Source organism: Sus scrofa, chromosome X, assembly GCF_054392235.1.
Source record: "Sus scrofa isolate SSC_HxYL_T2T_F1_AM1 chromosome X, Sscrofa_HxYL_maternal_Yorkshire_Landrace_v2.0, whole genome shotgun sequence".
Classification (NCBI taxonomy): domain Eukaryota; kingdom Metazoa; phylum Chordata; class Mammalia; order Artiodactyla; family Suidae; genus Sus; species Sus scrofa.
This window is the reverse complement of record NC_139401.1, coordinates 135,633,643-135,657,741: the sequence shown is the minus strand read 5'-3', so window position 1 is coordinate 135,657,741 and position 24,099 is coordinate 135,633,643. Positions and strand designations below refer to the sequence as shown.

At 45.4% G+C, this 24,099-nt stretch overlaps 1 protein-coding gene and 1 pseudogene across 6 annotated transcripts in view; one reads left to right on the top strand and one right to left on the bottom strand.

The window, feature by feature from the left end:
• BRCC3 (BRCA1/BRCA2-containing complex subunit 3) overlaps positions 1–24,099 on the bottom strand; it is a 55,715-nt gene that overhangs the window by 5,780 nt on the left and 25,836 nt on the right. For 3 of the 6 annotated variants that reach the window (XM_085006225.1, XM_021079471.2, XM_021079472.2), the window contains 3 exons: positions 13,487–13,561; positions 1,571–1,702; positions 1,188–1,231 (listed from right to left, as the gene is read on the bottom strand). In XM_085006225.1, the coding sequence (XP_084862351.1) occupies positions 1,188–1,231; positions 1,571–1,702; positions 13,487–13,561 (251 nt within the window). 6 annotated transcript variants of the gene reach the window in all.
• LOC146394842 (small nucleolar RNA U3) lies at positions 6,537–6,618 on the top strand (annotated as a pseudogene).

The window sequence follows — 24,099 nt, the reverse complement described above, 5'->3', positions numbered from 1 at the left end:
GAGCTGCAGCCACCAGCCTACATCACAGCCACGACGACGCAGGATCCGAGCCACGTCTGCGACCTACACCAGAGCTCACGGCAACGCCCGATCCTTAACCCATTGAGCAAGGCCAGGGATCGAACCTGCATCCTCATGGATACTAGTCAGGTCCGGAACCCAACTGAGCCACAGTGGGAACTCTCTAATGTAGCATCTTTCTTAAATATAAATTCTTAAATATGTATACACGGGCCTGTTTGGGGGTTCTAATTTATTTCTCCATTTTTTTTAACTATCGACATACTTTTAAAATGTCTCTGCCTTTACAATATATTACCAACTTTTACCTCTTTGTCATGTTTTAACTCCAGATAAAAATGATGGGACAGGAGTTCCCATCACGGTGCAGTGGAAACAAATCCGACTAGGAACCATGAGGCTGTGGGTTCGATCCCTGGCCGCACTCAGTGGGTTATGGATCTGCCGCTGCCACGAGCTGTGGTGTAGGTCGCAGACACAGCTTGGATCCCATGTTGCTGTGGCTGTGGAGTAGACCAGCGGCTACAGCTCCAATTGGACCCCTAGCCTGGGAACCTCCATATGCTGTGGTTGCGGCCCTAAAAAGACATAAGACTAAACAAAAAGACAGATAAACCAATCCATGTCCCTCTTCTTTTTCTCCCAAAGTTACTGCCTGTAACACTTGAAAGCCTCCTCTTCTTCCTCACCAATGACTTTGCCAGAATGGCCTGGGGTCAGCGCAGGTCAGAGGAGCTGTGGGCGGGCGGGTGTGTATATCTGACTAAGCTTTTTGCTCTTGAACCACGTGGAGGGCTTCCTTGTGTATTTATTTACACGAAAAGAGTTCCTCCACTATACTGTCCCTTTTCTATGTCTGTCTGTCTATCCATCGCTTTCACCTCCCACCCCAGCGGGCTGGTAGTGGCGTGCTGGCACCTGGCTCACAAGAGCTGAGTGCTGAAGTGTCAGGCCGTGTTGGCTCAAGTCAGCCATGCCAGGGCCTGCACGTCATGGCCCCCAGCCTCGCTGAGAACTGGTGTTAACCCCCCCCACACACACACACACAGACCCTGCAGTGGCCCCCGGGCTTCCACGCAGAAGCTGGGAGCGGGATTCCTGAATGGCAGGGCTCTTGGGCAAGAAAACTCAAGGACGAGTTGTGCTTGAGAAGAAAGAAATCTCACCTGAGCCATTATGGATCTTGGTCACTGAGTCCAGATGTGTAAGGCTGGGGGGACAAAACGGTTAGGTTATAGCGGCATCATCGTTCAGGCGAGAGAATATCTATCATTTAACTTCATCAGGAAAATGCTCGTGATGTGGGGTATGTGACTTCATTCAGAACCTTGATAGAAATCAAAGAAAGAATTCTGGAAGGACTGCGTCTCTTGGCAGCCCTCACCGCGGCCCCAGCAGCCGGCAGCAGAGATACACTCGCGGCTGCTGGGCTTTCAGAACCGAGCAGAGGCTCTGCTCCTGAAGCATCCCGCCGGCACCAGGCGAGAGGACGGAAGACGACCGAGGGGCCCAGGCCCTGAGGGCGGGCAGAGGAGCAGGAGGCCCCTACCTGTGGATCCTCCTATAGGCGTCCTGCTCCTCCTGGCACAGGATCTTGGGCAGCTCAACCGCTGACTCGAGGCACACCTTCCCAACGGCTACGTGAGGCACAACATGGATCGGGATTTCAATTCTCTCATACCTGCGAGAGAATCAGGGCAGGTCAGTCTTTGTTTGTTTCCAGTTTTACTGAGGCATAAGTGACACATGGGAGTCATATGCATAACTCCAAGGTGTACCTACATTGGGAAATGACTGCCACATTCAAGCCAATGAACATATGCATCACCTCACATAATAACCATTTTTTGTAGTGATTTAAGATTTACTTTATTGGAGTTCCCGTTGTGGCGCGGTGGTTAATGAATCCGACTAGGAACCATGAGGCTGTGGGTTGGATCCCTGGCCTTGCTCAGTGGGTTAAGGATCCGGCGTGGCCGTGAGCTGTGGTGTAGGTTGCAGACATGGCTCGGATCCCGCGTGGCTGTGGCTGTGGTGTAGGCCGGTGGCTACAGCTCTGATTCGACCCCTAGCCTGGGAACCTTCATATGCCGCGGGAGCAGCCCAAGAAATGGCAAAAAGACAAAAAAAAAAAAAAAAAGATTTACTTTATTTACTTATTTTTGTCTTTTTTAGGGCCATACCTGCGGCACATGGAGTTACCCAGGCTAGGAGTCGAATTGGAGCTGTAGCCACCAGCCAACGCCACAGCCACAGCAACACGGGTTCCTTAACCCACTGAGCAAGGCCAGGGATCAAACCCGCATGCTCATGGATACCCGTTGGATTCGTTACTGCTGAGCCCCGACAGGAACTCCTGAAGATCTACTTTCTTTTTTATTTATTTATTTATTTTTGTCTTTTTGCCATTTCTTGGGCCGCTCCCGCAGCATATGGAGGTTTCCCAGGCTAGGGGTCTAAACGGAGCTGTAGTCTCCAGCCTACGCCAGAGCCACAGCAACGCGGGATCCGAGCCGTGTCTTCGACCTACACCTCAGCTCACGTCAACGCCGGATCGTTAACCCACTGAGCAAGGGCAGGGACCCAACCCGCAACCTCATGGTTCCTAGTCGGATTCCTTAACCACTGCGCCACGCCGGGAACTCCTGAAGATCTACTTTCTTAACAAATTCTGAGCGTACGGTGGCCATGCTGGGCATTAGCACTTCCCCCTCTGCCATCCCTGCCACAGCAACCGCCCTCCCGCTGTCCGGGCCCGAGTTTGACTAAGGCAGAGCCTGCAGTACGTGTCTTTCTGTGTCTGACCTATCCAGTTTCATCCACTGCAAATGGTACACACAGCACGCACGCACCCACACACACGCACACGCACGCACCCACACGCACACACAGCATCTTTTCTTTACCCATTCGTCCATCCCTCGACCGTTGTGAGCAATGCTGCGTGAACCATGGGAGCGCAGACAGCATTGGGAGATCCTGACTTCACTTCCTTTGGACACCTGCTAAGAAGTTGATCCGTTTTCATGCTAAGCTCTCATGATCAGAAGTTTTCTGTGGTTTTAAGAGCTCTGTGCGGAGTGCAGAAGGCCCTTGGCAGTAAGACACTGCTGCCAGTTAGGCTACAGCAGTGTATTACCACACCCAGCCACACAACACGCAGGTAACAGCTGAAACAAGATGCCCATGAAGGAAAAGACCAGGGAGCCGTGGCTACAAAGACAAGTCTCCACGAGCACGCCGGGCGGCATCAGTGGCCACTCTCCTGCCCGGGCCATCTGCCTCGTCTGGAAGCACCGGCAGGTGAAGCAGGGGCCTTACACACTCAGGTGAACCTGGCTCGTGTGACCAACGGAAAGATACAGAGGCCTGAAAAACGGTTAGAAAATATGACAGATGGTGAAGAGAAAAAGTCAGTAGAGCAAGATCCGCAAATGACACAGATACTGGAATTGCTAACCAAGCAACTTTACAATAACTGCTAAACAGATAGCTGCTAGAGTCCTCTGGTGGTGCAGCAGGTTAAGGACCTGGCAGGGTCACTGCAGCGGCTCCCCTTGCTGCTGTGGCGCAGGCTCAGTCCCTGGCAAAAGGTCAAAAGATAAATCAAATAATATAGCAGCTTTGAAGTCTGCAGCACCAAGGATACATCGATGCAAGGGAAGCCTTTATTTCCAGAACTGTGCAGTGTTAGCGGAAAGACAAAATATTAAACTAGACACTTATAACCACCATGACAGAGGAAGTACAGGACCCTATTTAGTTCTCAAAAGGAGGGCTGAACTCGAGTGGTATATTGAGGGCCAAGGGGTAGCGGACAAGAATTCCTAAACTTGAGCTTCATCTTCAAAAATGAGTGTTAGTAAAAAGGCGGGGGAGGCGTACAGATGAGTGAGAGACAGCGCGGCTGGAGAAGCAGGCAAACCGCGAAGGGCTTCGGGTTCGGTTTGGTTTGGTTTTCGTGAGGTTACTATGGAGCAAGACCATTTCAGAAAAACTCCGGCAGAGAGACCAGACGGAAGAGATGGCAGACGGGACACAATGGTGGGTGACATGGACACCAAAATGAAAAGACCTTTACAAAATAAGGAAAATGAAAATACCGCTACTATCCTAGCCTCTATGGGAAATATTTAAAGCAGCTATCAGTGGCAATCCATAGCCTGAAGCACTTGTATCAATAAAAAGAAAAGAAAAAAATCTATTAAATGAATTCCAAACTCCAAATGCTAAGATAAAGCACAAGTAAATAGCCAAAATAAAACATAAGGAAGGAAATAATGAAACATAAAATAAAAATTAATGTGAGTTCCCTGGTGGCTCACTGGGTTAAGGATTCAGTGTTGTCACTGCTGTGGCTCTGATTACACTTGCCGTGCAGGTTTGATCCCCAGCCTGGGAACTTCCATGTGCTGTGGGCATGGCCAGAAGAAAAAATGAGGGTAGAAGTAGGAATCAATAATCAAATTAATAAATATAAATAAAAGTGATTCTTTGGGGGGACATTAAGAAAATAGACAGACTCCCAGCTAACATAATCAAAGTGGAGAAGGGAAAAGTATAAATTACATAATATGAAGTGATAAGGAGGAGATAACTGTTGAAATTTAAAATACCACAAGAGACTCTGGCAGATCTTTATGCAAATAAATTTGAAAATGAAACAAAATGGTTAATTTCTTAAGAAAATAAAGCTTACCAAAATTGAATCCATTAAAAAACAAAGCATAAATAGATGAGTTACCATAAAAGAAAGAGGAATACATCCACAAACTATCTCCCTTCCAAAAAAATAAAAGGCCTTTTTGATTTAATAGAGGAATTGTCAAAGAATACACTGTCCCCACTGCTGCATGCGTTGTACCAGACCCTAGAAAATGAAAGAAGACACCAAGCCATGCTTATGAATCAGGATTAAATACAGTACCCCAAAATTCCAGGAGTTCCCCCTGTGGTGCAGTGGGTTAAGAATCCAACTGCAGGAGTTCCCGTCATGGCGCAGTGGTTAACGAATCCGACTAGGAACCATGAGGTTGCAGGTTCGATCCCTGCCCTTGCTCAGTGGGTTAACGATCCGGCGTTGACGTGAGCTGTGGTGTAGGTTGCAGACGCGGCTCGGATCCCGAGTTGCTGTGGCTCTGGCGTAGGCTGGCGGCTACAGCTCCAGTTGGACCCCTAGCCTGGGAAACCTCCACATGCCGCAGGAGCGGCCCAAGAAATAGCAAAAAGACAAAAAAAAAAAAAAAAAAAAGAATCCAACTGCAGTGGCTCAGGTCGCTGCAGAGGCATGGGTTTAATACTCGGCCTGGTGCAGTGGGTTAAGGATCCCAAGTTGCTGCAGCTGTGGATAGGTTGTAGCCACGGCTCAGATTCAATCCCTGGCCCTGGAACTTCCATATGCCGTGGTTGGGGCCATAAAAACAAACAAATAAACAAAATTCCAAAAAGTTACCACTTAGGACTGTTAATGAAAAGGTACTGGGAGTTCCCGTTGTGGCTCAGCAGTAAACAAGCCCAACCAGTGTCTATGAGGACACGGGTGTGATCCCTGGCCTTGCTCAGTGGGTTAAAGGATCCGGCATTGCCATAAGTTGTGGTGTAGGTCACTGATGTGGCTCAGATCCGGTGTTGCTGCTGCGCTGGCCAGCAGCCGGAGTTCTGATTTGACCCCTAGCCTGGGAACTTCCATATGCCGCAGGTGTGGCCCTAAAAAGCAAAAAGAAAAGAAAGCACTAAGTTAAATGTTAGCAAAAATAGCCCAATATCACATTAAGAAAACCTAGTAGGATATTCTTCCAGGAAGGCAAGCTTGGTTGCATGGTAGGAAATCTATTAATACAATACATCATACTAATAGATCTAAAGAAAATGTTTACCTTCATAGATCCTGGAAAACGTAATAAAATTCAACACTCATTTCAGATTAAACACAGGACAAAAGAGGTAATTACGGATGTATGGATATGTTCTTTTTTTCTTTTTCTGCCACACCCACAGCATATGGAAGTTCCCAGGTTGGGGATTAAATATGAGACACAGCTGTGACCTATGCCACATCTGTGATAATGCCAGATCCTTAAACCCACTGCACTGGACCAGGGATAGAACCCACACCTCCACAGTGACCTACGGCAACACAGTGGGAACTCTACGAATTTTTTTAACAGGAAAAAACTATAAATACTTCAGTCCCGAATACGGTTTTACATAATGATGAACGACTACAGGAATTTCCACAAGAATCAGAAACGAAGCAAGACGGCCTACTGTTTCCACTGTTATTAAAATATAAAGGAGATACTAGACAATGCAGTTACACATGAGAACTAAATTAAAGGCCTAGGAACTAGAGAAGAAGTAAAATTATATTTACAGATGAGAAAATATTTATCTGGAAAGCTGTAGAGAATCAAAAGTAAAATTAACACAAGGAAGAAAATCATTCAGAAAGGTAAAAATGTTAATACATAAATAACAGCCTCCAAATACGGAAACAAAGTGGAGAGAACAAACCCCAGTCTAGACTTTCAGGGATCATTTCAATAGTTGGTTACTGCAGTCTCTCTGCACGTGTAGAGCACACCCGACATGGAATGTAAAATATGCCACAACTGACCCTCTCCACAGAACAGAAGCACCCTCACGAACACAAAGAAGAGCCTTGGGGATGCCGAGGGGGAGGGGGAGGGAGTGGGATGGACAGGGCGTCTGGGGCTCGTAGATGCCAACCTTGACATGGAGAACGGATCAGCACAGGGCACTCTCCCCAGTCTCTTGCCATAGACCAGGACGCAAGATGATGTAAGAAATGGAATGTATGCGTGGGTACGGGTCCCTTTGCTGTCCAGCAGACATGAACAGAACAGCGTAAATTGAAGGTCCCGTCGGGCTCAGTGGCTAACAGAATCCAACGAGGAACCATGAGGATGCAGGTTCGATCTCTGGCCTCACTCAGTGGGTTCGGGATCTGGCGTGGCTCTGAGCTGTGGTGTAGGTCACAGACGCGGCTCGGATCCCACGTTGCTGTGGCTGTGCTGTAGACCGGCGGCTGCCTGGGAACCTCCATATGCTTCAGGTGTGGTCCTCAAAAGACAAAAAACAAAAACAAAACCAAAAAAACACCATAAATCAATTACAATAAGAATCTTTTCAGGAGTTCCCGTCGTGGCGCAGTGGTTAACGAATCCGACTAGGAACCATGAGGTTGCGGGTTCGGTCCCTGCCCTTGCTCAGTGGGTTAAGGATCCGGCGTTGCCGTGAGCTGTGGTGTAGGTTGCAGACGCGGCTCGGATCCCGCGTTGCTGTGGCTCTGGCGTAGGCCGGTGGCTACAGCTCGGATTGGACCCCTAGCCTGGGAACCTCCATATGCCGTGGGAGCGGCTCAAGAAAACGCAGAAAGACAAAAAAAAAAATTTTTTTAAATAAAAGACTTTCTTAAGCTCCAAGAAGTACCATTATAGAGTAATAGGGAAGTTTCTGCCATCTGCTTTCAAGAATAAAATTTGCCTTTGCAAGAAAAAAAGAAAAAAACAAAGCCATTCAAAATGCGCAGCAAACTTTGAGAACCGCGGGGCGTCAGAACCTCCTTCCTGCCCCAGGTCCCCTCTCGCGCCAGGTCCTCTCCCTGCACTTTGCCCCCTGTTTTTACTTAACTAATTGCTCTTTTTGTGTTTTCTTTTGCTTTTCCTTTTTAGGGCCGCACCTGCGCCACACGGAAGCTCCCAAGCCAGGGGTCGAATGGGAGCTGTAGCCGGCGGCCTGCACCACAGCCTCAGCCACGCGGGATCCAAGCCGCGTCTGCGACCCACACCACAGGTCACAGCAACGTCGGATCCTTCACCCACTGAGCGAGGCCAATCAAACCCGCATCCTCCCAGAGACAATGTTTGGTCTTTAACCCGTTGAGCCACAATGGGAACTACTACTTGACTCATTTCTAATCACCCTTCAGAAACCAGCTTGAGAACCAGCAAAGACTTCCCTATTGCTGCTACATAGCACTTATCACAGCTGCAATGAAAGAATTTTCCCCTCTTCTTCTTGCAGCTTCATTGATACATACTTGATATATAACACCGTGTAAGCCGAAGGTCTCCACGTTGATGCGACATGGCTTTCTAGCAAAATGACTGCCCCAGAGTGTCAGCTAGTTCCGCTCTCTGATCACGTAAGTGCCACTTCTTTAGAGGGAGAACGGTCACGATCTGTCTTTCGCGAGTCCTGATACTCAGGCCTCCTCCTTTATCCCATTAGCAAAATCACTATTGCTGGGGGAGGGACCCAGGCATTCTGTGTGAGTGTGAGTGTGTGAGTGTGAGCACAGTTAGGTTCACAGCAACTTGGCGCAGTACAGAGATTTCCCATATACCTCTGCCTCTGCGCGTCCATAGCCTTCCCCAGGTATTAACATCCGGCACCAAAGTGGGACATTTGTGGCAATGGATAAACCTCCACTGGCACATCATTATGACCCAAAATCCAGGGTTTATATTAGGGTTCACTCTGGATGCTGTGTATTCTATGGGTTTGGACAAATGTCTAATGACACGTATCCATCGTTATAATATCGCTGCCCTGAAAATCCTCTGTGCTCCGCCCCTTCATCCCTCCATCCTGCCCAAGCCCTGGAAACCACTGGTCTTCTCACAGTCTCCATAGCTTTTCCTTCTACAGCGCCTCATACGGTTGGAATCGTACACTGTGTAGGCAGATGGGCTCAGTATAGTTTTTAAACTGCTCAAGGGACTCTAGCATTCAGCCAAGTTTAAGACCGAGTGTCTGACTTACTTTTCTTTCTGCACGTCTTCCAATCTACTCAGCTCACATGTTGCCTAACTTTTGGTGACAAAATAGTCCCTTCTTTGGAAAGAAAAAAAAATAAGGTCAGCTATGTGTGTTTTCTTTCTAACAATAAAAGAAAGCTTCTGATCAGCAAAGTGCTTGCTGGCTACATGTGACACATCAGAGACTTTTAGTTCCTTCCAAGTGTCTTCCTAAACTCCTTAAGTCACAGACTTTCAAAGGGTGAGAGTGAGAATTCTGCTGGCTCTAACAAGCTCGTTTGTTTACTTTCCTGTGATACTCATTTATATGATTTATTTTAAAGGTGTATGAGATAAGTTTTAGAGAAATTATGTCATAAAAATATGGCTATTGTATTGGAGTTCCCATCATGGCTGAGCGGTAACGAATCCGACTGGTGTGCATGAGGACACGGGTTCGATCCCTGGCCTCACTCAGTGGGTTAAGGATTCTGCGTTTCCGTGAGCTGTGAAGTAGGTCACAGACACAGCTTGGATCCCGCATGGCTGTGACTGTGGTGTAGGCCGGCAGCTGTAGCTCCAGTTCAACCCCTAACCTGGGAACCTCCATCTGTTGCAAGTGCGGCCCTAAAAAGACAAAAGACAAAAACAAAAAGAAACCTAAACAAAACATACACAAAATCTATATGAGAAAGACACAAAAGTAGACTAGAGCACATGGAAAGACATCCAGTGTTCTCAGAGGGGATGATGCAAACATCAAAAAATAATTATAATTTACAAATTGAACACAATCACAATAAAAATACCAAAAAGTTTTTAGCTGGAGCTGGCCAAGTTGACAGTAAAGTTCACATGGAAAACTAAACATGTACAAATAGGGAAAACAGACAGTGGACCATACAGTAAAGCCTCTATGCAGTTCTGACTTTTAGAACCATGTTGAGATTTCACAAACTCCAAAGGGAAATTAAAAGTATTGGTTAAAAAAATTCTAAAAGGGGAGTTCCCATTGGGGCTCAGCGGGTTAAAGCATCTGACCAGTATCCATGAGGATGCGGGATCAAACCCTGGTCTCACGCGGTGGGTTAAGGATCTGGCGTTGCCATGAGCTGTGGGGTAGGTCGCAGATGCAGCTCCGATTTGACCTCTACCCTGGGAATTTCCATATGACGCAAGTGTGGCCCTAAAAAGCAAAAAAAAAAAAAAAAAAAAATTCTAAAATGGAAAATATCCAGGAAAAAAACTGTCTCTCAATTTTTTCCTGGATATTTTCCAGGACATGCTACTGCATCTAGGGAATGGAGGCGACAGATGCTGCTCGGTATCCTACAATGCAGAGGACTTCTTGCCGCTACAGTTCTCTGGTCCATGATGTCATTGGGAATATAATGCTGGGAGACCCTGATACATAGCCCAAGGCATGATAAAGTAATATCATGAAAAGTTATCACCAATAAACCTCCAAAGAAGATAACATTGAATCATAAAAATTAATTAATCCAAAAGAAAAAAGAAGAAAGAGGGAGGAGTGAATAGAAATCAGATGAGATAAATATAGAAAACAAATAGGAAAAAGGTAGATTTTAAACCTAATATCATTAATAATCACATTAAATGTAAAGGATCCCACATGTCAATTTAAATGGATGACTGTCAGATTGGTTAATTCCTAGACCCAACTATATGCTAAGGACAAAAATCACACTTAAATTTAAAGACACAAATAGGTTAAAAGTAAAGAGACACAGGAGTTCCCACTGTGGTGCAGTGGGTTAAGAATCTGACTGTAGCGGCTTGGGTCATCGTGGAGGGATGGGTTCAGTCCGCAGCCTGGCACAGTGGGTTAAGGATCTAGCCTTGCCACAGTTGTGGCATAAGCTGCAGCTGCAGCCCGGCTTCAGTCACTGGCCTGGGAACTTCCATATGCCATGGATGCAGCCATAAAAAAAAAAAAAAAAGGTAAAAAGACACAACATGCTAACTAACAAAACTCAAAGACAGAGTAAGTGTGGCTACCCTAATATCAAAAGTGAGTGATTTCAGAGTGAAGAATATTAACAGGGATGAAGAAGGCAATTTTATAACGATAAAAAGATTATTGAAAAAAACACCTAATGGCCCTAAACATGTAGACACATAATTACAGAAGCTTCAGAAGCTATTAATAAAAACTGATAGAACCATGAGGAAAAGAGACAAATCTACAATTACAGTTGGAGAAGTTAATATCCTGCTTTCAAAAACTGACAGAACAGGAGTTCCCGTCGTGGCACACTGGTTAACGAATCCGACTCAGAACCAGGAGGTTGTGGGTTCGATCCCTGGCCTTGCTCAGTGGGTTAAGGATCCGGCGTTGCCGTGAGCTGTGGTGTAGGTCGCAGACGCGGCTTGGATCCCACGTTGCTGTGGCTCTGGTGTAGACCGGTGGCTACAGCTCCGATTGGACCCCTAGCCTAGGAACCTCCAGATGCCGTGGGAGCGGCCCAAGAAATGGCAAAAAGACAAAAAAAAAAAAAAAGAATCCCACTGCAGCAGCTTAGGTTGCTGCTGAGGTGTGGGTTCAATGCTCAGCCCAGTGCAGGGGTTAAAGGATCTGGTATTGCTGCAGCTGTAGCTTGGATTCAATCCCTGGCCTGGGAACTTCCATATGTCTCAGATGTGGCCATCAAATTTGAAAAAGAAAAGAAAAGAAAGAAAGAAAATTGAGAGGACTTCCCTAGTGGCTCAGGAGGTTAAGGATCCAGCATTGTCACTTCTGTGACTCGGGTTTGATCCCTGGCCGGGGAACTTGTACATGCCACAGGCATACAAACTCAGACTGCATACCAGCTGTTAAGCTGAGCGAATGTCTTTATTCTGGTTAGTTTTGCCCTGTATATCTCTAAATGGGAAACAACAAAGATATCAATTAACAGTTAATCACAATCTCTTTGTTGTTTCCCACCAGCAGAACGCAAATTACCGAAGCTCACTCAAGAAGAAACAGATAACATGAATATCCCTGTATCTACTAAATAAGTCAAATTGGCAGGAAAAAGATTCCCACAAAGAAACCTCTTATTGGTACAATAAGAATCTAGGTGTCCACATCAATATAAATAAATGAATGAAAAAATAAACAAACGGGGAGAAAAGAAAGCCCTCCCCTTGAGTAGAGTGCCGACTACTCAATACAGAAGGAACACGGGAATTGGAGCACTGCATCTGATCACCATCGTAGTCATGAGCCATTAGGAGCGAATCCTTGATGGATGCTAAAACTCCCCCAAGATAGTTCTGACTTTCAAAGGGAAAAATTTCCAGTGGAAAACCTCACAGACACTTCCTTAAGCGCAAGGCCAGAGTGCAATCTCCTGTGATGGGACAAACTAATATCATGTGCCACCTAATGCAAATCACTGAGAAGAGCACATCCCTTCTGTGGTGTTATCGTCAAGTGGACAATCGAATCTAATTGTGATCAAACATAAATCCAAAGTGAAGGACATTTTTCCAAAATACTGAGCCTGTAGCCTTCAAAAATCCTAAGGTCACAATGTTATTAGGAAAACTGGTGAAATCAGAATATCATCTAGGAATCTGACATAGTATTATATTAATGGTAATGTCCTGATATTGACTATTTTATTATTGTTATGTGGAAAAATGTCCTTGTCCTTTAGGAGATAGGCACAGAAGGGACAGCATTCATGTGACTTATTCTCAAATGGTTCAGGAGGAATTATCCGTGGGTATAAAGAAAAATCCGGGAGTTCCCATTGTGGCTCATTGGGTTACAAACCTGACTAATATCCATGAGGATGCAGGTTTGCTCCCTGGCCTTGCTCATTGGGTTAAGGATCCCGTGTTGCTGTAAGCTGCAGCATAGGTTGCATATACAGCTCAGATCTGGTCTTGCTGTGGCTGTGGCATAGACCTGCAGCTGCAACTCCAGTTTGATCCCTAGCCTGGGAATTTCCATATGCCGCAGGTGCAGCCCTAAAAAGCAAAAGAAAAAAAAAAATCTGGTAATGGAAGCAGGATCCAATTCGGACCCCTGGGAGATCTGGGTGAAGGGCACGAGGGAATCCTGTGGACTATTCTCGCAAGTTTCCTGTAAATCTGAAATAATTTCCAAGCAGAGTGTTGTAAAAGATTAAGAGCAATAATTGAAAGACTCGAAACCTAAGGACAATTTCTAAAACTGAAAAGACAGTTAACAGAAAATTCAATCAGAGAAACATATGGAAGAAGATGTAAAAAGAATTAAAAAGAAAGTATGGCAAAAAGAAAGCAGAAATGATAAGAAAATGAATGCATCACATGCACCTATTAATAGAGAGATGTTCTGGTTTTTCCAACCAAACAACTCAAGATCTTGCTATATTCTGTTTTAAAAAGACATACCTGAAACCAAATAACTAAGGAAGGTTGAGAATAAAGAGATGGAAAAAGCTGTAAGAGGAAAAAGATACTAACAAGAACTACAACATCCAGCAAACAGGGAATGGCCGAGATTTCTGGCTGCCCTAATCCAAATGTGCTTAGAAAAGAATTGCAATTTTTTAGCCAAGATACAGCTACCTGACAGGCCTCCCTGGGAGCTGATGTGTGAACACTTGATGAAATGCTGCCAATGAGGTAAAACTGGAATTGTATTCTGGGAAGGTCACTCGTTAGAAATTGGCCGAGCGGGGACCAGCCCCTTCGTGCCCTCCTACCTTGCCTCTTCCTTCTGGCCCTCAATGGACATGTGCTGGCTGCAACTCCAGAAGTCTCGTGGACCATGAGGGGACCTTAGGATGGAAACCATACACCAAGATGGTGAAGCAGAGGATAGGAGCCTGGGTCCCTGACAGTACTGTAGAGTCCTGGAATAGCTATCCCTGGACCTCTTCTACCCAAGAAAGAGATGTCCAGGACAATATAAAAATTATGAGCCTTTATACATTCTTTATGCACTAACAACACAGCTAGAAAAAATATATAAAGCTAACTCTGTGGAGTTCCCATGGTGGCGCAGTGGTTAATGCATCCGACTAGGAACCATGAGGTTGAGGGTTCGATCCCTGGCCTCACTCAGTGGGTTAAGGATCTGGTGTTGCCATGAGCTGCGGTGTAGGTTGCAGACATGGCTCGGATCTGGCGTGGCTGTAGATGTGGTGCAGGCTGATGGCTACAGCTCCCATTCGACCCCCAGCCTGGGAACCTCCATATGCTGCAAATATGGCCCTAAAAAGACACACATACCAAAAAAAAGTAAACAAGGGAGACAGAGAGTAAACTTAATTTTCACCTCAAGAATTCAGAATAATGAAGAGTTCCCATCGTGGCTCAGGGGAAACGAATCTGACTAGTATCCATGAGGATGCAGGTTCGATTCCTGGCCCTGCTCAGTGGGTTAAGGACCTGGCATTGCTGTGGCTGTGGTGTAGGCCAGTGGCTACAGCTCCGATTGGACCCCTAGCCTGGGAACCTCCAGATGCCGTGGGTGCGGCCCTAAAAAGACCAAAAAAAATTTCAGAATAATGACAACAATAAGAACAACAACACAGCAACAATAAAACATACAGAAAATAGAAGGAAGAAACTAATAAAGAGAGGAGCAGAAATTTTTTTTAAAAAAGAAGCTAAGAAGCTGAGTTAAGAGAACCTAAAGCGGGTCCTTTGTAAAAACCAGTGAAATAGATAAGCCTCTGGAAATAGAATCTAGAAAAAGAGAAAACACACGTAAACAGCATTAGGTGGCTTCCCTGACACAGTCCCTGCAGCCAGAGAGACAATGATTGGGTGGAGAGACCAGAAACAGTAAGTGAGAAAGTAATGTATATTAGCGATAAACGCTACAAAGAAAAGAAGCCAAATTTTAAAAATAAACCATAGGAATTCCCACAGTGGCCCAATAGGTTAAGAATCCGACTACCATGGCTCAGGTGGCTGCAGAGGCAAAGGTTCAATCCCCAGCCCGGTGCAGTGGGTTAACGAATCTGGTACAGGTCACAGTTGCAACTCAGATTCAATCCCTGGCCCAGGAACTTCCATGTGCCATGGATGCAGCCATAAAAAATAATAGTAATACAGTTTTTAAATAAAAATAAGCTATATACTTCCTCAAGTCAAAAAAAATGGAAAACTTGGATGAAATTGACAGTTTTCTAGGAAATTATTACCATAATTGACTCAAGGAGAAGTAGAAAACCTGCAAAAGAAAAAACAAGCAAGAGAAAATGCAGTCTGATGCAGCCTGTCCCAGGGAGAGAGGAGTTTTCTTAAACGGATAAGGAACATCTGTCAAAAACTACAACAAACATTACACTTACTGATGAATTATTAACAACTATCTTCCTGAATCTGGGAATAAAAAAAGGATGCCTAATATCCCCGCAGAAAGCCCTACCGAATTTAGTAAGGCAATAAAGAGAAATAAAAGCCATACAGATTACCAAAAAATGAAATTTGATTATTCACAAGTGACCTGATTGTGTTTATAGAAAATGATAAAAACGCACATACTATTAAAATTAATAAGTAAATATGGCAAGACCGCTTGGCATAAGACCAATATACAAAAATCCTTTGACCTTACATATACCAGCAAAAATGGGAAGGAACTTTTTTAAATGATGCCATTTGTAATAGCTTTACAGTATTTTTAAAATAAACATCAAAGAGCTAGGAATAGGAGTTCCCGTGGTGGCTCAGTGGTTAACGAATCTGCCTAGGAACCATGAGGTTGCGGGTTCGATCCCTGGCCTCACTCAGTGGGTTAAGGATCTGGCGTTCTTGTGGCTGTGGTGCAGGCCGGCAGCTGCAGCTCCGATGGGACCCCTAGCCTGGGAACCTCCATATGCCGTGGGTGCGGCCCTGAAAAGACAAAGAAAAAAGAAAAAAACAAGCTAGGAATAGATCTAATAAAAGATGTATAACGCCCCTATACTGAAAATTATAACGTGTTACTGAGAGAAGTTAAAGACCACACAAAAGGAAAGATATAACATATGCTCCCGGAGAGGAAGCCCTCCCTTAAAAACTGTCGGTTTTCCCTGAATCGAGCTACAGATTTAAGGCAGTCTGAATCAAAGCTGCCGCAGGTCTTTTGCCTGTGGGTATTGAAAGGCCACATTCTGCAATTTCTGTGTAAAGGCAAAGGCTAGGAATAGCGAAGGCAACACTGCAGAAGCAAGACAGCGCGGTGCCGGCACAGGAACAGACCACAGGCCAAGAGAGCAACGTCAAGAATCCAGAAGTAGCAACGCGTCCCGGAATGTGCCGCACCGATGACAAGGAAATGGTCTTTTCTTGTTTTTTTAAATCACACAAAAGAAACGTGTTAACGAAGTCTTACGGGGCAAATGCCCTTGCTTGAAACTACCAGCCACTCCAGTCGCGACACAACTGTCTCCTCCCAAAACGTAGCGACTATCCTGACCTTTACGATCAGCGCTGCCTCGTAGTTTTACCATCCAGGTCCGCCTGCCTAAACACCACGCCTCGTGCTCCCCACTCCTCAATTTGTTCTGTGCTTTGAGTTTCTTAAACCTACAAATTTCCCCCCCCTTCTCTTCCTTCCACTCCAGTTTATTTCGTCACTGATTTTGTCTGCGCGCGCGCGCGCGTGTGTGTGTGTGTGTGTGTGTGTGTGTGTGTGTGTTCTACCTCACTGCTGCTCATTCTGCAGCAGCTCTCCTGGAGCAGGTATTTAGATTCTGTATGCCCTCCAGTCATAGAGACACGGACTTCTCCACTTCCTTTTCTTTCAACGTCTTGCTTTCATTTTTAAACTTGACTTCCTCGAGTTCGCCCTGGGGTCGTCATGGTTTGGTGATGTGCCAATGATTGGTCAGAATATTTTCGAAATACCTTAAACCAGTAAGTCTTTGAATTTTTGCCAATGGCATCTGTATATGAAGGCGCACTTTCCAATTTCAGGAAGTTTACGAATCAGCCTTAGTTCTCACCTCCTGCCTATGCAGGGTTTCAAGGTCAGCCAAGGTGAGTGACCAAAGTCCTTTCTTTTCGTAGGTCTTTTCTGGGCATGTGTACAGCCTTGTACACACATAAAGACTTCTAGGTCCTTAGCAGCTTATCCAAACCTTTAATAGCCTCTACAGCCATCACAAGACCCTACCCTATAGCACAGGAAAAGCTACTCAATAGCATGTCATAACCCATATAGGGAAAAGTAATGACTATGTTTACCTGTATTACTGATTCACTTTGCTGTACACCTGAAACCAACACAACACTGTAAATCAACGGTACTCCAATGAAATTAAATTTTTAAAAAATCTCCTCTCGGGAGTTCCCATCGTGGCGCAGTGGTTAACGAATCCGACTAGGAACCATGAGGTTGCGGGTTCGATCCCTGGCCTCGCTCAGGGGGTTAAGGATCTGGCGTGGCCGTGAGCTGTGGTGTAGGTAGGTCACAGATGCGGCTCAGATCCCCGCATTGCTGTGGTTGTGGTGTAGGTCACAGACGCAGCTCGGATCCCGGCGGCTACAGCTCCGATGAGACCCCTAGCCTGGGAACCTCCAGATGCTGAGGGAGTGGCCCTAGAAAAGGCAAAAAGACAAAAAAATAAAAAATAAAAATCCTCTCTGGCATCAAATTTCCCAAGACTTTCTTTTAAGTTTTGGGCCAGGCTCTTGTTTGGCTCCAACTGAAATTAGAGCCTTACTAGCTATCATGTGAACAAGTTCAGCCACTCACTACTGGCTTGGGTTACAACCCGAGATAGGGTTTTTTCCACAGAATTGATATCCCAATCAAATCGAAGAGTATTAACTCTCTGGGAATAGGGCTTTTACAAGGAGACGAGATGATGCCTGCGACAGAGCTCCAAGAGGTGCGTTCCCCTGGGTTGGTTCTGAGGCTTCCATTGCTCGCGGCTACGAAGCCCAGAAGCCGGGGGCATGAGGCTGCATATTCGGTAGTTCTGATTTGTTGTGATGGCTGCACCTGCGGCATGTGGAGGTTCCAGAAATGGTCTTTTCAATAAACAATTCTGACTCAATGGACATCCATGTGAAAAAAAAAGTGAATCTTGACCCCTGCTTCAGAACAGTCACAAAAATCAAATCCAGGGGTATTATAGATCTAAACACGAAAGGTAAAACAATAAAACTTTAGGTCAAATGCAGAACATCTGAATGAGCTTGAGGTTGGAAAAAATTCTTAATCGGAATACAAAAAGCTCTAAAGTGGGGGAAATGATACATATTAAAACTAAGAACCGGTATCAAAATATTTGCAAACCATGTACCTGATAAACAGTTAATATCCAAAATATATAAGGAACTCCTACGACTCGTCCTGTTAGGATAGCTAATACACAAAAAGACCAGTGTTGGTGAGGATGCAGAGAAAGTGGAAGTTTCTCAAAAGACTAAAAATAGAACCACCACACGATCCAGCAGTCCCAGTTCTGGATATAGAGCCAAAAGAATTGAAATCAGGATCTCAAAGCAATGTCTGCGCGCCTATTGTCATTGCTGCTTCCCTCACAACAAACAAGATATGGAGACAAACCAAGTTGTACTGAAGTGAACGGATAAAAATGTGATATATATACACACACGAAGGAATATTATTCCGTGTTAAAAAGCAGAAAATCCTGCTGTTTGCAACAACATGGATGAACCTGGAGGACACTATGCCAAATGAAATAAGCCAGACACAGAGAGACAAACACCGTATGATTTCACTTATCCGAAGTATCTAAAATAGGCAAACTCAGAGAAGCAGAGAATACCATAGTGGTTGCCAGGGGCTGGCGGCTGGGGGAAAGGAGAGTTATTCAACGGACATAAAGTATTGTGCATATTTCAAAATCTGTGGAGAGGGTAGATCTCGCATTGTCTTCTTAACCACAAAACCAAAATTAAATGAAACACAACAAAAGCAAAGAACACAAGCAAGCTTGCAGGTGCTGGATGTGGCTGTTACCTTGATTGTGGCCATGTCAGCCCTAAGCCTGATTTATACGCAGGCTCTAGATCATTTATAACCCAATAAAGAGTGCAGCTAAAACAAGGGTGAGTCTCAGGAATTCAAGCGGTGCTTCTAGTGAGAACGTTGGTGACCCTGTCAGGACCTTCTCAAGGTCAACAGATGCAGGATTTGACATTCTTTATTAAAAGGAGGCACACAATGGGCACTGGATGAGCCATTTCGTTTCTATCGACTCAAGCTTCTGAAAGACATTCAATGATCTTTTTTTTAATTAAATTACAGAGTAACGATTTTTATTTTATTTTTTTGCTTTTTAGGCCACATCCACAGCATATGGAAGTTCCCAGGCTAGGGGTCAAATCTAAGCTACAGCTGCCAGCCTACACCACAGCCTCAGCAATGCAGGATCCGAGCCACACCTGCGACCTATACCATGGCTCAGGGCAATGCTGGATCCCTAACCCATTGATCGAGGCCAGGGATCGAACCCGCAACGTCAGGGTTCCTAGTGAAATTCTGTGCCACGACAGGAACTCCTCAATGATCTTTTAAAAGCATTTTTCCTTTACAAGATCAGCACCCTTTAATAAGAATGCAATGAGAAACACATTCTTTTTTTTTTTTTTTTTTTTTTGTCTTTTTGGTATTTCTTGGGCCGCTCCCACGGCATATGGAGGTTTCCAGGCTAGGGGTCGAATCGGAGCTATAGCCACTGGCCTACGCCAGAGCCACAGCAACGCGGGATCAATCTGAGCCGTGTCTGTGACCTACACCACAGCTCACGGCAACGCCGGATCCTCAACCCACTGAGCAAGGGCAGGGACCGAACCCCCAACCTCAAGGTTCCTAGTCAGATTCTTTAACCACTGCACCACGACGGGAACTCCAGAAACACATTCTAAAATTCTGGTAAACGCACATGGAGAATAAGTTTCCAGCTAATACAGTTTCCCTCCAGAGATGTACTCCCAAATAGATTTTTCAGACATCTAAATGTCACCATCTTACACAAATAAAATGTTTTTAACGCTTCAAGTGTTTCCCTTATAGCATTCCAAAGTTCAGAAAAAACCTCAGTACTCTGTACTTCAACTACCAATAATCTCACCAATTGCCCGTCAGGCATCACGTCATCAGCAAGAACAGGGAGTTGCCCAGAGGAGTTCGGAAGCAGCTGGAGACATTTCCGAAACCCAGAAGACTAGATGCCGTATCCCACTCTCCAGTCCCTGCACCCGGCTCCCATCTAGTCAAACAGCTGCTGTCTTGTTCCCTTCCCGCGACAACGGAGACTGAAAGACACAGAGGCTTGCCCCTCCTAAGGCTGCTTCGAATGGCTTTCACCTATTTTTGAGCTCTCGCCTTGCATGAATGTTCTTCGGCTTCGCTGAGGCACAACTGACAAGAGCGCTGTACACAGTGAGGGTGCGTGCTGGCTGCTCCGGCCTCACGCACGCTGTGAATAATCACCACAGTCAAACGCATGCTCCGTCACCTCGCGCTGCCGCCTTTTAGGGGCAGGGGGAGAAGACAGGACTTACCCTCTTAGCACATTTCAGTACAACACGGTCGCCCATCAGATCGTCTGTAACCACCAGCTCCCGCCTCCCCTCCCTCAGCCCCTGGCACCCACCGTCCCACTCGCCGGTTCGGACGCCGCGTGGGAGCGGGCTCCTGCAGTTCTTCTCCTCGCGCCAAGGGCCTACTTCACTCCAGGCCGACCCAGGTCGGCGCCTAGGGTCGGCGTCCCTTCTCTGGGGCGCTGAAGGGCGTCCCTGTACCTTTTCGTGTACATCTCGTAGCCGTTTGTTTGAGAAATTTCTCTTCTTTTCTTTTTCAGCTTTTTAGGGCCTCCCCCACGGCATACGGAGGTTCCCAGGCGAGGGGTGGAATGGGAGCTACAGCTGCCGGCCTGCACCACAGCCCCAGGCACGCCAGCTCCTTAACCCACTGAGCCACCCGCAACCTCAAGGTTCCCAGTGAGATTTGTTTCCACTGCGCCACGACGGGAACTCCTTCTTTTGAGAAACTGCTATTCAGCTCCTTTGCCCACCTTTTAATCGAGTTACTTGATTTTTTCTCTGAGCTCCTTGTATATTTTAGATGTTAATCTCATAGCATGTACATGGTCTGCAATTATTTTCTGCCATCGTATATGTTGCCTTTTACTCGGCAGACATTTCCTTTGCTCTGCAGAAGTTTGTTAGTACGAGACAATCCCACTTGCCTATTTTTACTTTTGCTGCTGCCTCAGAAAAATTTTTCATTACCAAAGCCAATGTCAGGGGTTTCCCATCTCATGACCCAGTGGTTAACAAACCCGACTAGGATCCATGAGGATGCGGGTTCGATCCCTGGCCTCGCTCAGTGGGTTAAGATCCAGCGTTGCCGTGAGCTGTGGTGTAGGTGGCAGACGCAGCTTGGATCTGGTGTTGCTGTGGCTGTGGTGTAGGCCAGCGGCTACAGCTCCGATTCGACCCCTAGTCTGGGAACCCCCATATGCCTCGGGAGCAGCCCCAGAAAAGACAAAAAATAATAATAATAAAATAAAATAAAAAGACAACCCACAGAATGGGAGAAAATCTTTGCAAATGATGCAACAGAGAAGGGCCTAATCTCCAAAATATATAAACAACTCATACGACTCAAAAATAACAAAAAACAACCAGAGTTCCCATTGTGGCGCAGCAGAAACGAATCTGACTGGTATCCTTGGGGATGTGGGTTCGATCCCTGGCCTTACTCAGTGGATCAAGGATCCAGGATTGCCCTGAGCTGTGGTGTAGGTCACAGAGACATGGCTCAGATCCTGCGTTGCTGTGGCTGTGGTGTAGGCCAGCAGCTGTAGCTCGGATTCGATCCCTAGCCTGGGAACCTCCATATGCCATGGGTGTGGCCCTAAATAGCTAAACAAAACAAAACCAACCAATTGAAAAATGTGCAGAAGACCTAAACAGACATTTCTCCAAAGACGACATACAGACGGCCAACAGGCAACACGAAAAAATGCTCAGCATCACTCGTTATTAGAGAAATGCAAATCAAAACTACAATGAGGTACCACACCTCACAACGGTCAGAATGGCCATCATTAATAAGTCAACAAATAAATGCCGGAGAGGGTGTGGAGAGAAGGGGACCCTCTTTCACTGGTTGGTGAGAATGTAAATTGCTACAACCACTATAGAGAACAGTATGGAGGTACAGAAAACTAAATATAGAATACCATATGATCCAGCAATCCCACTCCTGGGCATATACCCAGACAAGACATTCGTTCAAAAAGATACCTGCGTCCCTATGTTTACTACAGCTCTATTCACAAGAGCCAAGACATGGAAACAATATAAATGCCTATCAACGGATGAATAGATTAAGACGATGTGGTACATATACCCAATGGAAAACTACTCAGCCATAAAAAAGAATGACATAATGCCACTGGCAGCAACATGGATGGAACTAGAGATTCTCATGCTAAGTGACATTAAGTCATGAGGACAAATTCCATATGATATCATTTATATGTGGAATATAACATTGGGCACAGATGATCCTTATCTACAAAACAGAAACAAATCACGGACATGGAGAGCAGACTTGCAGTTGCCTGCCAGGCGGCGGCAGAGAGAGAGGGAGTGGGATGGATGGGGAGTTTGGGGTTGGTGGATGCAAACTCTGACATTTGGAGTGAATGGGCAGTGGGGTCCTACTGAACAGCACAGGGAACTCTGCGTGACTGGGTCACTTTGCTGCACAACAGAAACTGAAGAAACGTTGTAAATCTCTATACTTTCATAAGAAATGTATATAAAACAATCAAGAACCTACTGTATAGCACGGGAAACTACTCAATATTCTGTAACAACCTATAGAAGAATCTGAAAAAATGAATATATGCATATGTGTAACTGAATCACTTTGCTGTGCACCTGAAACTAACACATTGTAAATCAAGTATACGCCAATTTAAAAAATGTTTAAAGAATTAGAGTACGTTCTGAATTACTTTTAAATTTCCTGAAGCTAAACAAACCTTCTATTTCTGAATGACCCTGAACTTGGTCATTGTGCATTATTCCCTAATAGAGTTATATTTGATTTGTTGATATTTTATTCTAAATTTTTACATCTATAGGTAAGATTAGTCAATAGTTTTCTTATTCTATGCTACCTGTAACCAGGTTTTGATGTTAAAATTATTCTAGCTATTTTTAAAAGTTGAGGAGCTTTTAACCTTTTGGTGTGGTCTTTAAAATATATATATTGGGTGTTCCTGTCATAGCTCAGTGGTAACAAACCCAGCTAGTATCCATGAGGATTTGGGTCTGATCCCTGGCCTTGCTCAGTGGGTTAAGCATCCAGTGTTGTGCTGAGCTGTGGTGTAGGTCACAGATGCGTCTCAGACCTGGTGTTGCTGTGGCTGTGGTGTAGGCCGGCAGCTGCAGCTCTGATTTGACCCCTAGCCTGGGAACTTCCATATGCCTCGGGTACAGCTTTAAAAAGACCAAAAAAAAAAAATGTATAAATTGAATTAGAGCCACCTTAAGGTTAGAATTCAGCTGTAAAGCCATGTAAATTTGCTATCTTCTAAAAATCACAGGTCCTTGTTCACCTTTTTCGGTCTCTGCTTTGATAACTGCATTAAGCTTTCTATTTTTTTATTTATTTATTTGCTTTTGAGGGCTGCACCCACGGCATATGGCGGTTCCCAAGCTAGGGGTTGAATCAGAGCTGTAGCTACCAGGCCACACCACAGCCACAGCAACGTGGGATCCGAGCCTCGTCTGCAACCTACACCACAGCTCACGGCTACGCCGGGTCCTTAACCCAGTGATTGAGGCCAGGGATAGAATCTGCATCCTCACAGATACCAGTCAGATTTGTTTCCGCTGAGCCATGATGAAGTCTTGTTTATGAAATATTTCTTTTATGGAAAATGCTTTTGGTTCCAAGAATAAGAACGTGTTGGCAACCTCGGTATCCTACAGACTTTTTCTTTAAAACTTACATGGCTGGAAGTTCCCGTCGTGGTGCAGTTGTTAAAGAATCCGACTAGGCACCATGAGGTTGTGGGTTCGGTCCCTGGCCTCGCTCCGTGGGTTAAGGATCCGGCGTTGCCATGAGCTGTGGTGTAGGTTGCAGACACAGCTCGGATCCCCTGTTGCTGTGGCTGTGGTGCAGGCCAGTGGCTACAGCTCTGATTCGACCCCTGGCCTGGGAACCTCCATGTGCCACGGGAGCGGCCCTAGAAAAGGCAAAAAGACCAAAAAATAAAAAATAAAAAAAATTAAAAAATAAAACTTACACAGCTGTATGTTTTTTATTTGGACTTGTGGTCCCTTTTAATTACTACGTTTGGTATGAAGTTTAGATGTGATA